The sequence below is a fragment of the Musca autumnalis genome, unplaced genomic scaffold (assembly GCF_047663935.1).
Source record: "Musca autumnalis isolate F117 unplaced genomic scaffold, ASM4766393v1 scaffold_2, whole genome shotgun sequence".
NCBI classification, from domain to species: Eukaryota; Metazoa; Arthropoda; class Insecta; order Diptera; family Muscidae; genus Musca; species Musca autumnalis.
Window position 1 is genome coordinate 97,696,195 of NW_027411755.1, and position 24,500 is coordinate 97,720,694.

Genomic DNA, 24,500 nt, shown 5'->3' on the forward strand with positions numbered 1-24,500 from the left:
ATAGAGCTAAAAATGAGGATGGCGGTTGTTGGGTTAGGCCGTATTTGCGCTGAGAACCTCAATTAAAATATCTCAAAAATGTGGATTTCTCTTGATGTGTAGGCGTGACAAAAATCGAACTAAAGTGGTACGTATTAGTACATAAAATGTTTCCACCATTCTATATTATATATTGTTCATTTGTTTTATATATTTAACGCATACGAAGTAGCGGGCACTTTGCTAGTATTGCATAAAATGAAATAAATAAAATACTACCAATTTTTGCTATTTTTTTCTTTTAGAGTGACTCTGCTGCAGGAAAATGTAAAAATATCGATAATTAAATTAAAAAATTTGCATGAATAAAAAGTCGGACGAAGATCCGAAATATGAGATAGTTACGGTTAACTATACATTTTTTGGGCATAAGTTGAATATACGGACTGGATTCGTGATCGATGAAACAAAATTTCGGTTTTTGTTCGCGTTAGCCGAAATTTGTTCCTGTCCATAGAATAATATCAAATTTTGATTTAAACTAAACATATCGTCAAAACCAATGTTTTTTTTTTAACTTTCGGAGCCAATATCTCGGGAGGTATGGACTTCCTGCCCATGATATTGATCAGCAATGCAAGACCTATCTGTGCACGATGGGGCAATGAGGCAAAAACCCATTTTTCAAGTCAGCGATTGAAATCAAATAATAACGGAATTATATTCTTAACACTTTCAAACCTCCAAAACCAAAAAATTACAATCTGGCAACGGCCCCCGGCGACATGCCAAGCTGCCAAAGATGTCATAATTTTCATTCCGTTTATTTCTGACATTCAGTCGTAATTTTTTTACATTTCATTTTATTATAAATATCAGTACATAGGAAGCCTTATAAGGCCAATTAATAATGCATGACGCAATTAAATTTAAATTTAATTAAACAATTTAAGTATTTTGGCGCCAAAACCTGATCTGTTGATATTATATATTTTTTAGAAATGGAAAGTACGGGTAATAGTATGTAAATTAAGATTATTATTAAAAATGTAAATGTAATATTAGATGTCGTCAATAATTTGTTGTGTCAGTAAGTGATGTTTTTTGATGTAGCCTGTGGTATCGTCCATGTGTTCTTTGGAGTAGAACTTTCGGTATCGGGGTGTATTCTCATAAAAATATGTATCTGGTGAAAGGTGAGAATGGCGACTAACAGATTTTGAAAAGAAATTTTGCGTATACTTGCGAATAAAAAAATATCAATTTCCAGATTTCATAAAACTTAAAAATTTGGATATTTTTAATTTTTGGGTGGAAAATAGGCTTATGGTTAGCTAGCGACACAGTATTTACGCTGGAACAAGGTAATGATACCAAGAAGAGAGGGCGCCCTAATGTGGATTATAGTAAAGGAAGAAAACTTGCTTCGGAAGTCTCCTATGAACACGGCAACAATACCAAGTTCTTGATTCATGCCGCCTCTGTTTCGGCAAATATGTCAAAAGAAAAATATATAAACTATGTTCTCAAATAAGTTCGGTATCAACCAACTAAAATGAGAAAACAATTAACGTCGACAGAGAAAAATTATGAACGATATAAGTTATTGGCCATGTTGGCTTTTTTATATTACAATTGATGAATAAATGAAATGAAAATGAAATGAAATATATCCAAATTTGAACCGATTTCAATATGATGTCTCAATAATGTTTTCTAGACCAAATTCCGTCAGACACTTTAAATTTCATCACAATTGGACATATATAGCGTGATTGATGCACGAAACACCTAAAATAGGGTTAAAATATATATGGAAGCTATATCCAAATCTGAACCGATTTCGATATAATTTGGCATACTTTTTTCTAGACCTAATTCGTTCACACATTTTAAATTTCATCGAAATTGGACAGAATTTGCGTGTTTTTTGCACCAAATACCACAAATTGGGCGAAAATATATATGGGAGCTATATCCAAATCTGAAACGATTTCAATATAATTTGGCAAACATATTTCTAGACCGAATCCTGTCACACGTTTCAAATTTCATCGAAATTGGACAGAAATTGCGTGTTTGTTGCACCAAATACCTCAAATCGGGCGAAAATATATATGAGAGCTATATCCAAATCTGAACCGATTTCAAAATAAGTTGGTAAACTTATTTCCAGTCCAAATTCCGCCACATATTCCAAATATCATCATAAATGGACAGATGGTCGTGTTTGGTCTATCAATTACTCGAAATCGGGCGAACATATATGTATATGAGAACTATATCTATATATGAACCGATATCAACCAAATTTTGCAGATTAGTTTCTAGGCCGATTATAAACATCTGCACGAAATTTTGAAGGTCTAGCTTGCCCCTGTGATTTTTTGCCTCAAAACCCTGTCATCGGCCCCATCGTGCTGTGGTAAAAATTTCATTTAGGACTCAGTGACCAATTTTAAGAAAATTATGGGCGGTTTAGCAATTATTTTTCAGGAGATTTCTCTACATACCTTCACTCCCAGTTCTTGGTTTTAGCTCGCTTATGTGTTTCACGAAATCGATTATTTCTATATTTTCGTGACTTTTGCACATTATTTCAACTATATTCGACTATATATTCAAAAATAAGAAAAATTTCCTTTTATTTTTATAATGATATATGACCAGTTTTCTCTTTTCTAGGATAGCGTTTTTCCTTAGCGCTAAGTTTTAATAATTTGCTATAAAATATAATATTTTTGCAGACAGGAACAAAGATTCTGTTCGTAATTATTAAAATGTATACTAATATTGCAGAAAAAGTTCGACAATGACCTGTTTTTTGGCAAAATATTTAAGAAAAGTTACAAAAACCGAATAATTTTGACGCATAGAAAACCGGGTTAACAACGTTTTCTTTGTTATTCTCACTTATATGGTTGCCACGGATCCATGTTACACACATTTTTTGATTGCCGCAGGACCAACATTGTTTTAAGTATATGGTGTTTTGAATATTGGGCTTCTAAAATACTGAGGTGTTATTATTGGTGAAATTGAAAACCGAATATTTTTGACACTCACTGTATGTATCGCAACGCTCAAACTACTACAAAATCATACATTATAGCATTACAAAACAGCCTTAGGGTCATTATTATATGTGTTCTTTTACGATCTGATGGATTTAAAAACGCAAAATAAACCAATTTAGAGGCATTAAAAATATAATTTTTACATTGAAAGTTATTGCCAAGAAGCTCCTCCTTGAAATTCAATCATCACTTTTAACTTTATGTTAACCGGAACGCTATAAATCTGTTCGGTAAATCCAAACTATAACAAGACTTATAATAATGGGGGTTAAACTTATTAATATTTAGATAATATTTCTAAACAGAACTATGATTAAAAAAGGCAAGAGGGATCCCCAGCCAAATGTATAAGTTATTCTGTTAGTAACCTATTGTTGATAATATCAAGAGATTAAAATCACTAAAGATCGACCCTTAAAACAAATAAAAAATTTAAATCAATGCAAGACAGTATATTTAAATTTACGTCGCAGATCACCTTTAACTCTCGCAGTAAACGGTCAACATTCTTTTTTGTGCGCACATCACACAAGTCTACGTGTCAAAAAGCAATACAGACAGTTTATAGTTCTGCTTTGGTTTTTAAATTATCGATCTTTTTCTCTCGTTTTTGACTAAACAATTTTTGAATTATACGTTATTAGTGGTTAACCCCTACGATGTCTTCCTCCTCAGGAGGGAATTATTATGCTTGTTTGGAGCCAGCGGAATTTAGCCCCGTATCTCCCAAGCGCAAAAAACAAAAAACCAGCTCTACATATACTCTTGGAAATACAATAAACTACCCTCCACTTCTCTCCGCAAATCCAAGAAAAAATCAATGCCCAAAGTACATAGTGATGAAGAGCAAATATGCTGACAAACCTCTGAACTCGTTCAACATTTTTCTCGTTTCGAAAGCGATTCAAGGTATATCTAGCGAATCTCCATTAAAAACTATCTTCACAAGAGATGGTAATATGCTGTTTTTAACGAAAAATGAAGCTCAAGCCCAAAGTTTCCTCAAGGCTAAAAATCTCGCAGGTATTTGTCCTATTGAGTGCTCTCTACATCCAACTTTAAACACAATAAAGGGCTTTATATATATTGCGACCTGTTAACTAATTTAACTGAGGAGCAAATAGTTAATGGAATGAAGACGCAAAATGTAATTGGTTGCAAAAAAATAACAACATATAAGAATGGCACAGTAACAAATACGCCAATGCCCATTTTAGATTTCGACCTCTACGATCTTCCACAAACCGTAGATGTTGGAATTATCACATGCAAAATTAAACAATATGTACCAAATCCATTGCAGTGCAAAAACTGCTTCAAAATTGGCCACACCAAAAAGTTCTGCACCAACAGTGCAACATGTGAAGTTTGTTCTTCCACCATACACGATCCTATCCCGTGTACCAAAATACAATGCATAAATTGTAATCACCCACATCGTTCTAACAACAAAAAATGCCCTGCAATGCTACAACGAAAAGAAGTATTGAAACACAAAATAACAAATAAATGCTCTTTTAAAGAGGCAATACAAAAAACACCAAAACACACCTCATCAGAAGTTCTCACAGAAACTTTAGAGAGTGCAATGGAAGAACGCAAAAAAGATTACAATCCTCTATTAAAAACAACAACACAGCAACTACCGTTACAGAACTTTCAAACACAGAACCACAAAACATATACAACAGAACCCACCACAACAAACTCATCATCAACGTCTAACAGCGAAATTCTCTCTGTTAGCTCTCCAATGAATAAAACATCAAATGTAACTGCTACAACTACATCATCAATTATGGAAACTGCACAAAATAACTCCTACTTAAAAAACAACTCATCAACTCTCACCAAAACAACTACCTCCACACTCAATTACTCAAATAACCATATGAACAAACAAAACAACAACTATAATGGAACAACCTCAGCAAGAATTTTCAGCAGAAGACCTGAAATACATGATATCGACGATGTCGATATAAACAATCCTAAAGATACTCTAAGCCAAACACAACAGTATGAATAATCTTAAGATTCTTCAATGGAATATAAAAGGATTAATCAATAACTTTATCGATTTACAATTATTATTAAAAGATCACAATCCTTTTTTCTTATCACTTCAAGAAACACACATCCCTTATAATATGCAACCAATTTCTCCTAACTCATACACCACATATTCGGCAAATAAGCCCGAAAATACTACTGCGAAAAGCGGAATCGCAGTGTGTATCAAACGTCACATTCCGCATCATAGAATTTGCAACAACTCAAAAATACTTAACATTGTCATTGAAATTACTCTTAGTATAAAATTCACTGTCGTTTCTGCATACATTGGACCAAACGAAACATTTACAATTTCTGACATCTTGGACATGTTTTCCAACATACGTACACCAATTGTTTTTATTGGTGATGTTAATAGTTGGAATATAATCTGGGGTTCAAACAAGACCAATTCTCGGGGTACCATACTAGAAAACGCTTTCAATATGCAAAAATTATGTGTACTTAATGACGGCAAACCCACTCATCTCTCAACATTTGGAACACTTACTAACATAGACGTAACTTGCTGCTCACCATCTTTGTTGTCCATGGCTAGCAGTCACACACTTGATGATCTTTATGGGAGCGACCATTTTCCAATAGTTACTAACATCAACCTCCTCGACACTGCTTTCATAAAAATTAAGCCACTATACAAATATAATCTTGCAAAAGCAGATTGGAGCTCGTATAAAACAAATGTTGACAATGAGTTAAATAGCAGAACTCTTAATGGAAATCCAAATAAAGTTAACGCTTTAATTACTAAAGCCATCCGTAAAGCGTGCAAAAAATGTATTCCTACGACAAAATATACCCCAAAAACTTCAGTGCCCTGGTGGAACAAAGATTTACATAAACTACGTAAAAACAAAGTTACAACCTATCGGAAATTTAGAAAATCACTCTCTCCAGATAATCTAAAATTGTACAAAAAGGCTAATGCCAAATTTAGATATGAATCTAAAAAGTCTAAAGCCATATGTTTTTATAACTTTACCAGGACCATAAGCCGTGATACACCTCTCCATTTTGTTTGGCAAAAAATAAATAGAATGACAAGAAAAAACACAAGTCATTTATTTACCACAATGGAACATAACGGAGTGGCTATTAACAATCCAGTGGAAATCGCCAATGAGTTTGGACACCTATGGTCAGAGGCATCATCCGACACAAACTTTTCTCCAGAGTTTTGTTCTGCAAAATCTGTTATTCCATCTTCCTATTCTAACATCCCTGCAAACAGGCATGCTTCAATAATTGAATCGGAAATCTCTTTTCAAGAACTCCTATTGGCTATAAATAAAGTTAAGGGAACAACGCCTGGGCGAGATAGCATATCATATCCCATGTTACGGAAACTATCTAATAATAGCAAAAATAAACTTATCTCCCTTTATAACACAGTGCTAGATACTGGTGTTATTCCACACACCTGGAAATCAGCAATCATTGTTCCACTACCAAAACCTAACAAAAACAAAACCAGCTTTTCAGCGTATCGATCGATTTCCCTACTGCCATGTCTTTCTAAACTATTGGAAAGAATTATTTCGAATTGATTATCATGGTTCCTTACTACTCGTAATCATATCGCAATTAATCAAGTGGCATATAAAGCAAATCAGGGTTGCACTGATGCCCTTCTCCACATAGATTTTAACGCATCTAAATCTATATCTACAAGAAATCACACATCAGTGTTATCACTTGACTTCGAAAAAGCATTCGATCGCATTGGCATGCATGTCATACTAAACTCTTTAGTCTCATGGGGCATAGGCTGTAAGATTCTGAATTACATTAAATCCTTTTTAACTGGACGGACCTTCCGGGTAAAAATCAACAATTATTATTCGGACATGTTCACAATGGAAAATGGTATACCTCAGGGTTCTCCACTATCAGTAATTTTGTTCCAAATTGCATTCAACCATATTAGCGAAATCATCAACAAAATACCAAGAATTTACCATTGCCTTTACGCAGACGACTTATACGTCTTAAGCTGCAATAAAGATAATACAATCACAAACAACCAATTTTCTGAGATAATAAATGACATTTCCAATTGGTCCAATACATCGGGTGCAAAAATATCTACCACAAAATCATCAATACTACATATATGCAGGAAACACAATTGTAATCCCACAGATATAGCTGCAAACGGTTTAAACATACCTTATGTAAATAATTTGAAAATCCTGGGAATAATTTTTGAAAAAAAACTATAGATGGAAAAAGCATATACTCAAGCTTAAGAAGGATCTTATTCTACGATCCAATGTTATCAAATATCTTTCTTCTAAAACATTCGTCCACATCAACACCCTCACATATTTGGTAAAAACATTGGTATTAAGCAAAATAGACTACGGACTATATTTGTTTGGTGATAGCCCAAAATCAACCCTCAAACTAATCAAAACTGTTGACCATGATAGCATCAGAGCGAGTTTATACGCTTATAGGACTACGCCAATAAACACTTTACTCATCGAATCCGGATTACCATCACTCGAGCAAAGAATCGTTGACTCCACTAATCTCCTATTGCCAAAAATTCTATCCTCAAAATCATCCGTCATTGGAATAGATGCTTCAAAAATTTTAAAAGCCAAAAAGAAACCGAAGAAGCCTTCAGCCATATACAGATCACTAATGGATAACATAATCAATTTTAAAGATAAGCTGTCCGGACATAAAGTCAAACTACCTTCGTGGGTGTTTTCCGACGAAGTATGTAACATATCCCTAAGCACTTTAGGAAAAGACAAAACTCCAAACGAATTGTATGTTCAACACTTTAATCTTTTTTCAACACAACACAGCGATTTGCAATTTTTATATACAGATGCTTCAAAAACTGATTCAAGAACTTCATTTGCAGTAGTCGATGCGGAGGGAAGCATCTTAACCATTAAAACGCTGACACATTTCACATCTATCTTTACAGCTGAAGCTGCAGCAATTATTGAAGCCATAAATATTGCAAAAGCATCCAAAAAAGAACCATAATTTTCTCCGACAGTTTATCTGTCCTCAAAGCTGTTTCTAACGTCTCAAACACTACTTGGACATCCATTAATAAAATCCGCGATCTCTTAACAGATCAGGCCAATATACAACTTTTCTGGATACCAGGACATGTGGGAATTACAGGAAACGTACATGCCGACAACGCTGCAAAATTTGCATGTACAGCACCGTTAGAATGTGATATGCTGGTTGAAAAATTGGATTTGAAAACGCACATTAGAAATGAACTGGTTTCTCATGCCATGCAAAACAACATGAATTTCTGTCACCTCCATTACAACTACGTAAATCCTTCTTCTTAAACCCAAATATCCCACCGACGTACTTTGGCGGCCATATAATTAAGAACGACATCGTATTAAAAAGTATTTGACTTGCTACGTTCCAAATATTTAAATATTTATATGGAACAAAATTTGTAAATTAAGTATAGGGTAAGCACTTTCAAATAAAGCCAAAACATGTTTTAATTCTCCCTCGTTTATACGAAAGAAACCACGATTTATTAAAATAGTCATAAATCGTCCTGGCCACATAATTAAGAACGATATAAGTAAAGTTTACTTTAAGGTAATTTTCATACACAATATGTGAATATATCGTTATGTATTTTAGAAATCAGTTACTTTGATTCATTTTTAGTATCATATGTCCTTCGATGGTACATATTATTGAGTCTAAGTTTGATAATTAGGGCATACCTAACGTTTTCAAAAATTTGCCCATAATTTGACGAATTTATTTTATTTTTGGGATCTAAAGCCACAGTTTTGGCTTCCACTCATTCCCTCGACGACGCTCTGAACGATACCCTGTGGTTGTCGTTCCATAATCGGCGCTTATTTACCCTTAAATTGGTTTTTACCCCACTTCTTTGAGTCCTTTACGAGGGAATTGTCTGGGAAATAGTTTCGTATGAGCCATTTCCACCTTATAAATCGGTAGGATTGTTGTCTGCAGGTAGTAGACAGGAAATAAAAAAATAATTTCGTTTGTACAAAAAATTGGCCTAACGGTACACCGAACAAAAATGAAAAGTTTAATATTTTGAAAGCCTTCATTGCACAATGTCTTTGTGGGTGTGGTAGGCATAGTTATGTAAGACTTTTTAATCAATGAAGCTCATATTAAAATAAAAACCAGTCAAATCAATAATTTTTATGGATGAAAATACAATTTTTGTATAAACTAATGTCTGATATACATACACAAAATTATTGTGGAAATCGCGCATTCAAAAAATTATGTTAATAACGTTATATTCGGTGTGAAATTCTTCCAATTTTTGTATAGACGTTATATTATTGTTTCATTTCCTGTCTACTACCTGCAGACAGCAATCCTACCGATTTATAAGGTGGAAATGGCTCATACGAAACTATTTCCCAGACAATTCCCTCGTAAAGGACTCAAAGAAGTGGGGTAAAAACCAATTTAAGGGTAAATAAGCGCCGATTATGGAACGACAACCACAGGGTATCGTTCAGAGCGTCGTCGAGGGAATGAGTGGAAGCCAAAACTGTGGCTTTAGATCCCAAAAATAAAATAAATTCGTCAAATTATGGGCAAATTTTTGAAAACGTTAGGTATGCCCTAATTATCAAACTTAGACTCAATAATATGTACCATCGAAGGACATATGATACTAAAAATGAATCAAAGTAACTGATTTCTAAAATACATAACGATAAATTCACATATTGTGTATGAAAATTACCTTAAAGTAACCTTTACTTATATCGTTCTTAATTATGTGGCCAGGTCGATTTATGACTATTTTAATAAATCGTGATTTCTTTCGTATAAACGAGGGAGAATTGAAACATGTTTTGGCTTCATTTGAAAGTGCTTACCCTCTACTTTATTTACAAATTTTGTTCCATATAAATATTCAAATATTTGCAACGTAGTAAGTCAAACACTTTTTAATACGATGTCGTTCTTAATTATATGGTCGCCACTGTATATAAAAAGAAAATACGTATGTTCTCCCGCCTACGTATGGGTCACACCATCGTCACACATTAACATCTTCTAAACAATGACATGGACAACAAATGTCCCAAGTGTGGAAATATCGGTACTATTGATCATTTTCTACTGTCTTGTAATGATTTCTCCAATTTACGTCAACTATATCTCAACAACAATGGATTAGAAGTCCTTAAGTCACCAACTACCACAAATATAAATGCTATGTACAATTTTATAACAAATTCTCATTTAATTATATAAGACAAATTAATTATAATCTGTAAATCTATTGTATTATAAGTATTAGCTGATGGCCGTTGTAGCCAATGTTATGTCTTATTAACATTGTATTTAATACAAGTTAATATAATAATAAATAAATAATTAATTCCAAATTTCAGGATTCCAGCTCTATCCGTTCACCCAAATCATACTAAACTCACTGCCATTTAGGACTTTTTGACCTTTGGTACATCTTTCTTACTCATCAGTGCCCTAATTCCAAATTCCAGGATTACAGCTCTATCCGTTCACCCAAATCCAAGTGTACTAAATTTAGTACTTTTCGTACACTTTTAGTTCGAATATCCAAAAACCTTTCTTTGTTACTCGCCATCAGTGATCCACATTACAAATTCCAGGATTAAAGCTCTATCTGTTCACCCAAATCCAAGTGTACTAAATTTAGTATTTTTCGTACACTTATAGTTCGAATTTCCAAAAACCTTTCTTTGTTACTCTCCATCAGTGACCCTCATTCCAAATTTCATGATTCCAGCTTTATTCGTTCACCCAAATGCAAACTGTACTAAATTTAGTGTCATTTATTACTTTTCGTACACTTATAGTTCGACTTTCCAAAAACATTTCATTGTTGTTGTTGTTGTAGCAACGCATATATGTTCGTTCGTGTATTATTTCAGTTATCAAGTTCCTCTGTATCCAGACTCAAGAATTCTGCAACCTGGACTGGTTGCGTCCATAAAGAATGAGGAGACAGGTGAGTGGGGTTAGCTGGGCAGTTGAATAAATGCAGAGTATCGTGTGGTCCCAATCCACATGCTGGACATATGTTGGGTATCGTGGCGTCAATTCTGGCCCAATACGAATTAAGGCGGCTCCATCGTCCGGATCTTAACTGAGCTAAAACCATTCGTGTTTGCCTTGGCAGCTGTCGTTCTTCTGCTGCGATGGATGGGGGATGGTTTCCAAGCACGGCATTCACACTGTATCTTCGTACTGCTTGCGCAACCATGTTGGTGTGAATGCGATTCAAGCCTGCCTGATAGGCTCGTTGATCTAGCGGTTCTCTTTTATACCTTTGGACCTCTCTCTCTAGATCATGAAGGTCTCTCCTGACGTGCCTGGGTGCGGGGAGCCTGTCCATTAAATCGTGACAGGGATGCTCACTGCGGTAACACCCAAGCAGGTATTGCATTGACAACATCTTATTGTGCTGACGCACCGGTAAAACCTTCGCCTCCTCATGAAGATGGTCCACTGGTGTCATGAGGAGGCACCCTGTTGCAGTCCTCAGGGCGGCATTCTGGCAGGTTTGAATCTTCTTCCACTGCGATGCGCTAACCTTTGCGGACCACGCTGGCGACGCATAGCTTACCACAGACCGGCCTATTGCATTGTAGGTGGTCAACAAGGTTTCTTTATCAGCACCCCAAGTGCTGCCGGCCAGCGACTTGAGAACCTTGTTCCTACTTCTGATCTTATTGCAAATAGCTGTGGCATGCGCGGACGACTTGAACATGCTATCGAACGTTACACCCAGTATTTTAGGGTAGTTAGTGGTCGGAATCAGTGCACCATTGACCAATATGTTCAGTGGGAGCCTCATCTCAGCCGTCCATGTGGTGAACAGCGTGGCTGTGGATTTAGCGGCGGATATTTTCATATTCCTCAGATGGAAGAACTGCACTAGGTCAGCTATGTAGACATTTAACCTATCACATATGTCATCGACGATAGGACCCGACGCCAAGATCGTACAATCATCCGCATACATCACGATCTCTATGCCGTCTGGAGGGTGTGGAATTTCAGAAAGGTAGAGGTTAAATAGTTCCGGAGATATCAGCCCTCCTTGGGGAACTCCCTGTTTCACTCTACGGGTTTTGGACTTCTTGTTTCTGAATTCTACAAACGACTGGCGTCCACACATATAGTTGATTACCCAACGTTTCAAACATGGCTGGAGATTAGTTTTCTCTATATCCTCGAACAGCTTGGCATGGTTGATGGTATCGAAGACCTTCGATAGGTCAAGAGCCACCATGACTGTTCTGTCGCACGGCCTTTTCTGGTTCAGTCCTCTACTGATATGTGTGGATATGGCGTCTAATGCTGTTGTAGTACTATGCATTTTCCGAAATCCATGTTGATGTTGGGCAACTGGAAAACACCTTCTCATCGTGGGGAGGAGTAGCGCCTCTAGGATCTTTGCTACTGGTGACAGGAGTGAAATCGGCCTGTACGATTCACCTCTGCTGGCATCCTTGTCAGGCTTCAGTAGCGGGACCACCCTGCCAACTTTCCAGGCATCCGGTACAACATGGGTGGCTAACGATAGGTTGAGAACACTTGTTAAATACTCAACTCCAGGTTCATCCAGCTGCTTAAGCATTACCATCGATATTCGGTGCGGGCCCAATGCTTTGGATGATTTAGCGTTTCGGATGGCATCTGCAACATCGCTCATCGTAAATTGTGGTGGTACCTCCTCGGCTGGAAGAGCTCTTCTTATACGGCGTAGCACACTTCTCATCGCCCTATCACTCTCGGGGTGCTCTATGAACTGCCGGTTAAAATAACACGCGCACCTCTTTGGGTCAGTTACTGTCACGCCGTTGAAAGTAACAGCCGTTCTGTCATCCTTCTTTTCCGGACTCGAGAGTGATTTAACCGTTGCCGACAATTTACTTATTCCTGCACCAATGTTGCATTGCTTCAGATGGTCTAGCCACTTTTTCCGCTTATGTTCGCCCACTAGCCTGTTGACTTCAAGAGTAAGTTCTCTAACTCTTGGGTCTTCGGGGTTCGTATGACGAAGCTCATCACGTTCGTTTGCTAGTCCCGTCGCCTCTGCTGGGAAATTTGGTCTTATTTCGGGTATTCGACCAGCAGGTATGTAGCGAGCGGCTGCCTTAGTGATGATGTCTCGGAAAGTTCTCTCAGCTACCCGAGGATCTGAGGGGGTGGGCAATTGACTGAAGCGGTGATTGGTAAATTCTCTGAAACCTTGCCAATCAGCTTTCCATGGTTCAGGAAAGTACGGCGTTCAGTGGTTATGAAGTCGGGTGGTCTGTTTACGGAGACGATGATAGGGAGGTGGTCCGAAGTAAGGGAAATGACGGATTACCAGGATACGTCATTTATCAGACCTGGTGCCACAATGGTGATATCTGGCGAGCTGTGGCAGTTTCCTCTAATCCTCGTAGGAGCGTCTTCATTCACCGCGCAAAACGTGGAGCTATCGATTTGCTCTGCCAGCGCTGTACCCCGCTGGTCATTACCTAGGACGGAGTGCCAAAGCTCATGATGAGCATTGAAGTCCCCTAGCACCAGACGGTTATCGCCCTCTAAAAGCAAACTAATATTGGGCATATAACGTCGGGCACAGCTATTCATCGGCGGTATGTACACATTAAGCAGCTCTACCTCGGCAGTACCACACTTTACTGCTACCCCCATACACTCCATGTATGGGTCACTAGAGCCAAGCTCAAGCGAGATAGGTCTGTACTGGACAGACTGGAGTATTAGGAAGGCAAGTCCTCCTCCTCCGCTTCTTGTGCGATCCTTCCGCAAAACGTTGTAACCATCACAACGTAAGCTACAGGTGGCGGTGAGCTTTGTTTCCTGGATCGCGGCGACCATGATGTTTTTCCGACTCATAAAGTCCACAATTTCACTGACCTTATTGCGGAGACCGTTGCACTTGAATTGCAGGAATGATGCATTTCCGGGCCGTTGAAAAACAACATGTGTTAGATGCTGCATTTGTTGTTGTTGTTGGGGAGACTCCGGGGGCGTCTCGTATTCCGACGACGACGAAGAGTCAGACGACGACGTAGAAGACGCACTGGGTGATGCGCTGACGCAGCAAGCAGCAACATACCTGTCGCTGTAATCCCGGGTGCTACTAAGGCCAGAGCACCCACGAAAATGCACCCATTCCATACATCTTTTGCGGATCTGGCAAACGGAACAGACCCATACTGGCCCGGGGTTCATTTCTATCCCGGCACGGACCAGAAGAGCTCGGAGCAGGCATTCCGGGATAAATTGCCGCTCCCATGGTGAAAAAAATACACGAACACAAACACATAATTGTTGAGGTGACGGTCCCTGGTCGAAGATTCCTCCGAGTCAATCCGGTGCATAGAACCGGCCGTCGCGGGATTGACCTTTCATTGTTACCCTTCATCAGTGCCCTCATTCCAAATTTCAATATTCCAAAAGCCTTTGGTACATCTTTCTAACTCTTCATCTGTAACCCTCATTCCAAATTTCAAAATTCTAGCTCTACTCGTTTGGGTACCCTATTTAGTACATTTTAGTACCCTTCTAGTTCGAATATCCAAAAACCCAGCCTTATCTCACCCCTAAACACCTCCAACAACACACACTAAAAAGTTAACGCTTCTAGATTCAGCCGTTTCGCCTCGGCGTTGATGAATCACCCACCTCACTGCTCTTTTATATTTATAGATTATAATTATAAACCTAATCTATACGACATTGTATTGTTATTCAGGTACAATAATCAGGATCATAAGGACAACATAGGCCAATAAATCAAAAATCATCCGAGACGAGATCTTAAACTTGGATCTTACACAATTTATTGTTAGACCAGTATTTTGGTTTGTGGCAGTGTATACATATTGTTTTAAGACTTTTAGGCGAAGACTGATTGTTTTTAAGATTTTCCTTCTGGGAGTTAGTATTTTCTATATATTTTTAAATTTATAGAATTGCTAATTTCAGACTCTAACCGACAACCATTTTTTAATGGTCAAAACAATAGAACGCTATCCAATACAAGAATGACCATTGCAGACGTTTTGACCATTGAAAACTACGACTACCCAGCAAAATGTTTGCCTCCAAAGATGCAGTTAAATGATATGTACAAGTGATCTGGATGTGCATCAAATTATGCATTTTCACTGATGATTTTTACAAGAGCGTGACCACTGAAAGATGCACTCCAAAGCACTGCATTTTAACTAACCCTTTGGCACTGCATTTTAACTGACCCTTTGGCATTGCATTTTAACTAACCCTTTTGCACTGCATTTTAACTGACCCTCTGGCACTGCATTTTAACTGACCCTTTGGCATTGCATTTTAACTAACCCTTTGGGGTAGAATAGGAGGCAGTCCAAAGTACGTTTTTGGTACAGGCATTCTGCGAGCCATTACAAAATATGCCAGAACAAATAAAATGCATTTATTATTTGTGCAAAACAAAAATATTAACAACTTTATTACATTAACACAAATTATGAAAATTCTCCATTGAATTCAATCGCAAACATGCGTGTTTCCTCCGCTTGCATTTGTTCCAAGCTGAACTGTTTTTGCTTCATTTGCTAAATTGGTTGTCTTCCCATCACCAGTTAAGATTTCGACACGTACTCCAACAGCACTCCATTCGGAAATTTTCTTCTGGTGAGTTGCCGGAAAAATGTTCACAAATTAAATATTATTTAAATATTAAATATTATTTAGTTTATATTAACACGCTTATCTCTTTTTGGAAAATGAAAGCCGCTGCCTGTAGAGATGTACAATCTGATTTATGTACATATAGGGATCTCTAACAACTGCTAATAAAATGTAGCGAACGGAGTGCCTTTTTCACGACTCCGTTTGGACTGCATCCGGATGCTGTTAAATTGTGAGGAATTGGAGTGCCTTTTTCACGACTCCGTTGAACTGCATCCGGATGTTGTTAAAATGTGACAAGTGGATGTGATTCTTTGGATTGCATCCAAATGCGGTTAAAATGTGAGGACTGGAGTGCCTTTTTCACGACTCCAGTTGAACTGCATCAAAACATGCCGTGACTGAACTAGTCCACATTGCACTACTTCCAATTTATTTTGCTGGGTAGTTATGTATGCATATTCCTTTATTACCATTATATGTAGCGAAATATAGTATATAAAATTTGAGTGCCTATTTCTCGACTCCTTTGGATAATCCCCGGATGGTGTTTTAACGTGAGCTAATCATCATTGCACGGCTTCCAGTTTTTTCGCTGGGTTACTATGTCTCTTCCTGACTATTCATACATTTTATTACGTTTGTCCATACTATGCTACACTGAAATAAAATGTAATTCAAATGTTCCATTAATAAAATTTTCTTCTTACAATTTTAAGGAAAATCTTGGTGGTAATTCAAAGACAGTTATGTTAGCTACAATATCACCAGCTAGTACACATATAGATGAGACATTGGCGACACTTCGATACGCATGTCAGGCTAGCCGAATAATTAATAGAGTAAAAGTTAACGAATCGCAACATGACAAAACCATACGTGAACTACGAGCCGAGATTGATCGTTTAAAATCTTTACATTTTGAATACGAAAGAAAAAGAAGATTGTCCGAAACAATGAATACCGTTCCAAAAGCAATCATAGATAAATTCGCGGTGAATGAAATTGAAATGGAAAATTTGAGGGAGCAGCTTTCTGAACGGGAAAAAGAATTGAAAAGAGCACAAAAATCATGGATGGACCGTCTTAAAGAAGCAGAAGATTTGCGAAAATCGGACTTGTTGTTGCTACGACGTAAAGGTTTAGCACTCGAATTGTTTAGAGATCGTAATCAAGCATGTCTAATAAATTTAACAGATGATCCGATGCTCAGCGAAACGCTTTTTTATATATTGCCACCTGGACATGTTACAGTTGGTCGCAAGAGATCTACTACTACGGGTACCCAACCTGATATTATTTTAGATGGTCCTCTCATAGCACATAATCATTGGTAACTAGGTTAATAGTTAAACTATTATATTAATACATACTCATTACTGTTTTAATGTTTTAGCACAATTGATAATAATAATGGGAACCTTTTTGTCACTCCCGAGTCGAAAGACTTTGAAACATACCTCAATGGTGAACTTGTAACAGCCAGGACCGAACTAAACCACGGAGATCGTTTAGTATTTGGCGGTTCGCATTTTTTTAGAATAAGCAACCCACTGCAATCAGAAAATGGAAATAATAAGGTAAGAAATTATGAACTTAATCCAACGTAATATTCGTCCGGTTATCCTACAAATGAGCCGCTCACTGCACACATCGCTTAACTCCATAAAAAGAATAGTTGAGAAACGCGATGATGTAATTTATATTTGCCATTGCTTACTTATTACGTTTTGTATATTTGCCATTTAACGGTGTTTATCTTTATTATTCAGGAAAGTTATTATATTTATAAAAAGTTATGACTATGTCACAGGCTTTTAAAAAGTTAATCGATGTGTGCACTGAGCTCACTCAAATCTTCCGTAGAAATATTTCTAATATATAAAATTCTCCTTTCACAAGGGTCGTGAAGATAACACTGGCCAACAATTAAAAAAGTTGAATATTTAACCCTGGTACTACGTTAGAAAAAAATCACATACGCTATGTTATTGAAAAAAATATATAGCATACATTTTTAAAAGGTTTTTAAGGCGTGGGATAATAGTTTGAAGTGTTTATTAGAGAAAATTTTTGTCTGATCACTAATAAATTCAGTAAAGAACTAAAAATTTACATAAATTCGATGTCAATATTATCGGCAAAAAATCTGTCACTGAACTGAAAGCATTAGGATTCGTTGTTATTGAATGTAAAAATTACAACAATAAATGTAAATTTTTTGTATTCTTTATTTATTTTTTGTTTTGTTGTCATCTAAAACAAGAAAAAATGTAAGGAAAATGCTAAAAAAAATTAATATTTAATTTTGACATGCCACATTATATACGCACGGGGTCATAAAATGACCCTAACATGTTATGTGTATACACATGCAATAAATAGACTTCTAAGCACAAAATATTGATGAAAGTAATTGATTTCAGTATATGTGTCTCAGAAATTCATGCACTGAGTAGTAAGGACTTTTAATTATATCCCACCAGTACGACATACGGTGATGATAAATACGATTTGGGTCATCAAATGACCCCAACGTAATAGTCAATCCCACGGCAGCGGGTTCTTTCGTACCGGATTGACCCGGAACAACACAAAACCAATGTTCCGGCCAGCGGCTGCCACCTCAGTGTGTACATGTTCGTATTTGTTTCGTTTTTCTGTGTTGGGAGCAGCATATCCCGGAATGCCTGCTCCGAATTCTATTGGTCCGAGCCGGGACGGAAGAAAACCCAGGACCAATATATCTGTGCTCAGTTTGTCACATTCGCATCTTCACCCACATCCAATCTTCGGTGAGATGCAATAGATGTCAGGAGTGGGTGCATCTAAGGGGTTGCTCTGGACTCGTCCACGTGAGGGACTACGACAGGGACTATGTTGCTGCATGCTGTGTGAACACAGTTCCCAGTGAGTCGTCGTCGGATTACGAGACTCCCTCGTCGTCTGATTACGAAACTCCCCCGCAGTCCCCTCGACAACAACCACACACGCAGCCTTTAACACCAGCCGTTGTTGTCCCAATCCCCGAAAATGCAGCCTTTTTGCAATTGAATTGCAATGGACTCCGAGGTAAGATCGAGGAGATCGTAGATTTTATGAGTCGGAAGAACATCAAGTTCGCGGCGGTGCAGGAAACCAAGCTGAACAACAACCACAGCTTAGAGCATTGCGATGGTTACAATGTTCTGAGGAAAGATCGCACCAGGAGTGGAGGTGGGGGATTGGCTTTCCTATTGCACCAGTCTGTCCAATACAGACCTATCTCGCTTGAGCCTGTCTCTAATGACCCATACATGGAATGTATGGGGGTAGCAGTCAGGTGTGGAGCTGCCGAGATAGAGTTGCTGAATGTATACATCCCGCCGAGAAATAGCTGTATCCATGATTATAGGCCTGACATTAGCCCGCTCTTGCAAGGTCATAATCGTCTGGTCCGGGGGGATTTTAATGCGCATCATGAGATGTGGCATTCGGCCCTCGGAAACGACCAGAGAGGTACAGCGCTGGCTGAGCAGATTGATAGCTCTACGTTTTGCACGGTCAATGAGGACGCCCATACCAGAATTAGAGGAGAGTGTCACAGTTCGCCTGACATAACCATCGTGTCACCTGGTCTGACAAATGACGTTACCTGGCAACCCGTCATTTCCCTTGGATCAGACCATCTCCCCATATTTGTCTCCATTAGCAGACCACCCGACTTCATCACCTCTGAACGCCGCACGTTCGTCAATCATAAAAAAGCTGATTGGCCGAGTTTCAGAGAGTTCAACAAATCACCGCTTCAGAGAATTGCCCAATCCTTCTGATGTTCGGGTAGCGGAAAGGACGTTCCGGGACATCATCACTGCTGCAGCCGCTCGCCATATCCCTGCTGGTCGAATACCCGAAGTAAGACCAAACTTCCCAGCAGAGGCGACGGGATTAGCAAACGAGCGTGATGAGCTTCGTCGTATCAACCCCAATGACCCCAGAGTCAGGTAGCTGACACTGGAAGTTAACAGGCTGGTCGGCGAGCATAAGCGGAACAAATGGTTAAATCATCTGAAGAGCTGCAACATTGGAGCCGGTATAGGTGAATTGTGGGCAACGGTTAAGTCACTCTCGAACCCTGGAAGAAGGGAAGATAGGACCTCAGTCACGTTTGGCGACGTTACGTTGACTGACCCGAAGAGGTGCGCAAGTAATTTCAATCGACAGTTTGTCGAGCATCCCGAGAGTGACAGGGCGAAGAGAAGAGTATTACGTCGCATCAGATCTCTTCCTGCCGAGGATGAACCACCACAATTTACAATGGATGATGTTGCCAATGCCATCAGGAACGCTAAATCATCCAAAGCGTTGGGCCCTGATGGAATCTCCATGGTAATGTTGAAGCAGCTGGATGAGCCGGGAGTCGAGTATCTCACCAAAGTCTTCAACTTGTCGCTAGCCACTCTCGTTGTTCCCGAAGTCTGGAAAATGGGCAGGGTGGTCCCACTACGGAAGCCAGGCAAGGATGCCAGCAAAAGTGAATCGTACAGACCGATTTCGCTTTTGTCGCCCGTAGCAAAGACACTTGAGGCCTTGATCCTCCCCAGTATCAGAAATAGCTATCAAGTTGCCGATCATCAACATGGATTCCGTAAGCAGCACAGCACGACAACAGCGCTGCACGCCATTACCACATATATCTGTAAAGGACTCAACCAGAGACGGCCGTGCGATAGAACAGTGATGGTGGCTCTTGACTTATCAAAAGCCTTTGATACAGTCAGGCACTCCACGCTGTTTGAGGACATTGAGCAGACAACCCTCCGGCCAAGCTTGAAACGTTGGATAGTCAACTATATGTGTGGACGCCAGTCGTACGTGGAATTCAGGAATAAGAAGTCCAAACCCCGTAGAGTGAAACAGGGAGTTCCCCAAGGTGGGGTGATATCTCCGGAACTGTTTAACCTCTACCTCTCCTGTATTCCACCCCCTCCAGACGGCATTGAGATCGTGACGTATGCGGATGATTGCACGATCTTGGCGTCGGGTACCTATCCTGATGACATCTGTGAGAGACTGAACAACTATTTAACTGATCTTACAACCTTTTTCCATTCGAGGAATATGCAGATTTCCCCCACAAAATCTACAGCCACTCTGTTCACCACATGGACAGCGCAGTTTGGACGTGAGTTGAATGTCGTGGTCGACGGTAGCAGAATTCCGACCACAAACTGCCCTAAAATTTTAGGGGTCACATTCGACACTACATCACGTCGTGCGCACACGCCACAGCTATCTGCGACAAGTTGAAAAGTAGGAACAAGGTCCTCAAGTCCCTGGCCGGCAGCACTTGGGGTGCAGATAAAGAAACCTTGTTGACCACATATAACGCGATAGGTCGGTCTGTGGTAAGCTATGCGGCTCCAGTCTGGTCCCCGAGATTGTGTGATTCGAACTGGAAAAAGATTCAAACTTGCCAAAATGCAGCCCTGAGAACAGCGACAGGGTGCCTCCTCAAATCTTCTGTGGACCATCTACATGAGGAGGCAAAAATTCTTCCTGTAAAGCAACACAATGAGATGCTTTCGTTGCAGTACCTGCTTGGATGTTATCGTGTGAGCCATCCCAATCACCATCTTGTGGGTAGGCCCGGCCCATTCAGGGAGATCAGGAAGGATATCCATGCTCTAGAGGGAGAGGTCCAACGATACAGGAGAGAACCCCTAGATCAACAAGCATATCAAGCAGGATTGAATAGCATTCACACGGACGCAGTTGCCAAGGCCTTAAGCAATTATAGTGTGAATAAAGTACTTGGAGTACATCCTCCATCTATCGCAGCTGAGGAGCGTCAGCTGCCACGACAAACTAGAGTAGTTTTGGCCCAACTACGCTCGGGATATTGCAGTCGCCTAAATTCTTATTGGGCGGAAATCGATCGCACCGCCCAGTATGCGGCATGACCCCGCACGACACACAACACCTTTTTAACTGCCCCGCCAAACCTACCCATCTAACTCCAGTGGATCTATGGCTACATCCCATCGAAGCAGCCACTTTTCTTGAACTGGAGATAGACCCAGAGCCAGATTGAACAGAGGAACGACCAAATAAACATAACAAAAACACTGTTACAACAACAACAACAACAACGTAATAGCAGGGTTATTCCTTTTTTGTGTTTCTAACTGAAATCGGCGAGTTATTTTCGAATCCATTAGCTCTTATTTTTGAGATTTAGTTAAAATCGGTTTTTACGATTTTTCTCGGATAAAAACAAATATTTTTGCGGGTTTTTTACGTGAATATATCAAAACGAGCTGTTTTTGCAATAATTATGATGAATTATGATCGTTCGCTGTAGTGTCATATTTTTGTGTGCTCTGTGCATTTTTTAAAAAAATTCAATTTTTAATTAAATTAGCGTGTATACGTTATTAAAAGTTTATTAAAATTATTAAATAACTTATTGTCTAAATATTGTGCTAATTGGTGAAGTGTTATTAATTACATTTGTGCTAATAAGCTGCTTTTTTGTGTTGAATTTGTCTAATTGGCTATTTCGTTTTGTGCATATATTCTGTTACATTAGCTTATTGTGTTGTTGTAACAGCTTGGTTATCATATCAAAACAGAGTTGCCAAAGATTGCTTTTTTTTAATTAAAGGATTAAGAAATTCAGCTACAAAATCTCCAAAAAATTTTAACTTATTAGTAAACTGAAATATAGTTAACATGGTCTGTTCATACGAAATATGTAATATTCGTGATGATAGTGAAGTTTGTGTTACATGTTGGTTTTGTTTAGATCAATGGCATTGTAAGTGTGCTCGTATGAGAGTAATAGTTACTGACATAATTAAAGAAAATGATGGAATTCGTTGGTGCTGTCCCAATTGTAGAAAAATCTCTGCTGATTTTTACAATTTTGCAAAGAATCTACATTCCGAACTAGTTTCAATTAAAGGGGAACTTTCCATAATTTGTTCCCGTTTTGATAAAGTTTCAAATTTGTTTAGCAAATATCCGGATTTTGACGAATTTGCATCGTCACCATCGGTTATCGGGCAGAAACGCAAAAGGTCGACGAAAAAGAGTACAGGTAAAACTGTTTCTAGTCGTAAACCTAGTGTTTCTAGGGATAATGTAGTACAATCGGATCCAGTTAATATTTCTGATACAACTGAATCTGGTCGTGCTCAGTTATACGCCAATGTTGTGATGGATAAGCCTTTGGAAGTAAGCAAGCAGTTAAAGAAGGTTGTAGCATCTCCTGAGTTAATGAGTACTGGTGGTGCTAGTCTTGAAAAGACCTCACAATCTGCTCAAGGTATTCAGGAGTTGGCAACATCCTTGCCTGTTGTCTCTTCAAGGGGTTCATCTGCCAATGTAGGCCATACCCAACAACCTGTGCAAAGATCATCATCTATGCCTCCAGCTATGAAAATGGTATTTGCGTCAAGGTTCCCTCCCGAAACGACGGCTGACGAAATTTATGATTATATAAGATCAAGTATTCAAGGAGATTACTTTCTTAAATGTTACAAGCTTCTTTCAGCATTTTCGGAAAGTAGATCTTCTTTCAGGATTGTTACTAATCAGTCAATATTTAATCAAATTATATCGAGAGAATTTTGGCCTGTAAATGCTTTTATAAAAGAATTTGTGGAAAGAAACGACAAGTTAGCACATTTGCCTCCGCGAACAGCTACAGTTTCAAAAAACTAAAAAATTCTATTTCTATATGCTATCAGAATGTAAGGGGTTTAAATACAAAATTAACTCGCTTATATACTGATAGCTTCGGTTTTAATTATGATGTAATTGTTTTATCTGAAACTTGGTTAAAAAAAGCTGTATTAAATAGTGAAGTTTTATGTCCGAAATATCAAATATTCAGAAATGATCGTGTTGCTAAAAAAGGTGGTGGAGTCCTTATTGCAGTTGACTCCTCTTATTCCACTAATTTAATTGAAATAAATAATATTCCTGATATTGAATTTTTAAGTATATCCATTGAACTAGGCAATTTTAAATTATTTATAACTTGTTCCTATATTCCTCCTTCTTCTCAACTTGACATATATAAAAAACATATATCCGCAATCAGTTCAATCGTTGGAAATATGAATGAAACCGATCGAATTTTGGTTCTGGGCGATTTTAATATGCCCTCTGTTAAATGGCTCTTATTACCAGATTCTGAAGCTCTAACACCACTAACATCCCGGGCGAATGCTAATCAAGATACATTCGAAATTGTTAGTCGATTTTGTGACCTCAATCTTCATCAAATAAACGATATACTGAATAGTTATAATAGAATCCTTGATTTAGCATTTGTAAATGTTACTCAATATTTTGAAATAATTAGAATTCCACCAATTTCTATTCCTGAAGATATTCATCATCCCTCATTATTAGACATCGGATTTTTGCATGTTTTTTATTTCTCATCCGATTGGACTCAAATTTTGGATCTAGGCGTTTTAAGGGTAAATTTTTCGATATTTGGGGTCATATCAAAAACATGCAAAAAATATGCAAAAAATATGCAAAATATATGCAAAAAATATGCAAAAAATATGCCAAAAAATATGCAAAATATGCAAAAAATATGCAAAATATGCAAAAAATATGCAAAATATGCAAAAAATATGCAAAATATGCAAAAAATATGCAAAATATGCAAAAAATATGCAG

The 24,500-nt window shown here is 38.3% G+C and overlaps 1 protein-coding gene across 2 annotated transcripts in view; it reads left to right on the forward strand.

Moving 5' to 3' along the window:
* The window catches only part of neb (kinesin family member nebbish), a 162,851-nt gene that overhangs the window by 11,811 nt on the left and 126,540 nt on the right, over positions 1–24,500 (forward strand). For both annotated transcript variants that reach the window (XM_073968595.1, XM_073968596.1), the window contains exons 3-4: positions 16,538–17,151; positions 17,215–17,398. In XM_073968595.1, the coding sequence (XP_073824696.1) occupies positions 16,538–17,151; positions 17,215–17,398 (798 nt within the window). The remainder of the gene's footprint in view (positions 1–16,537; positions 17,152–17,214; positions 17,399–24,500) is intronic.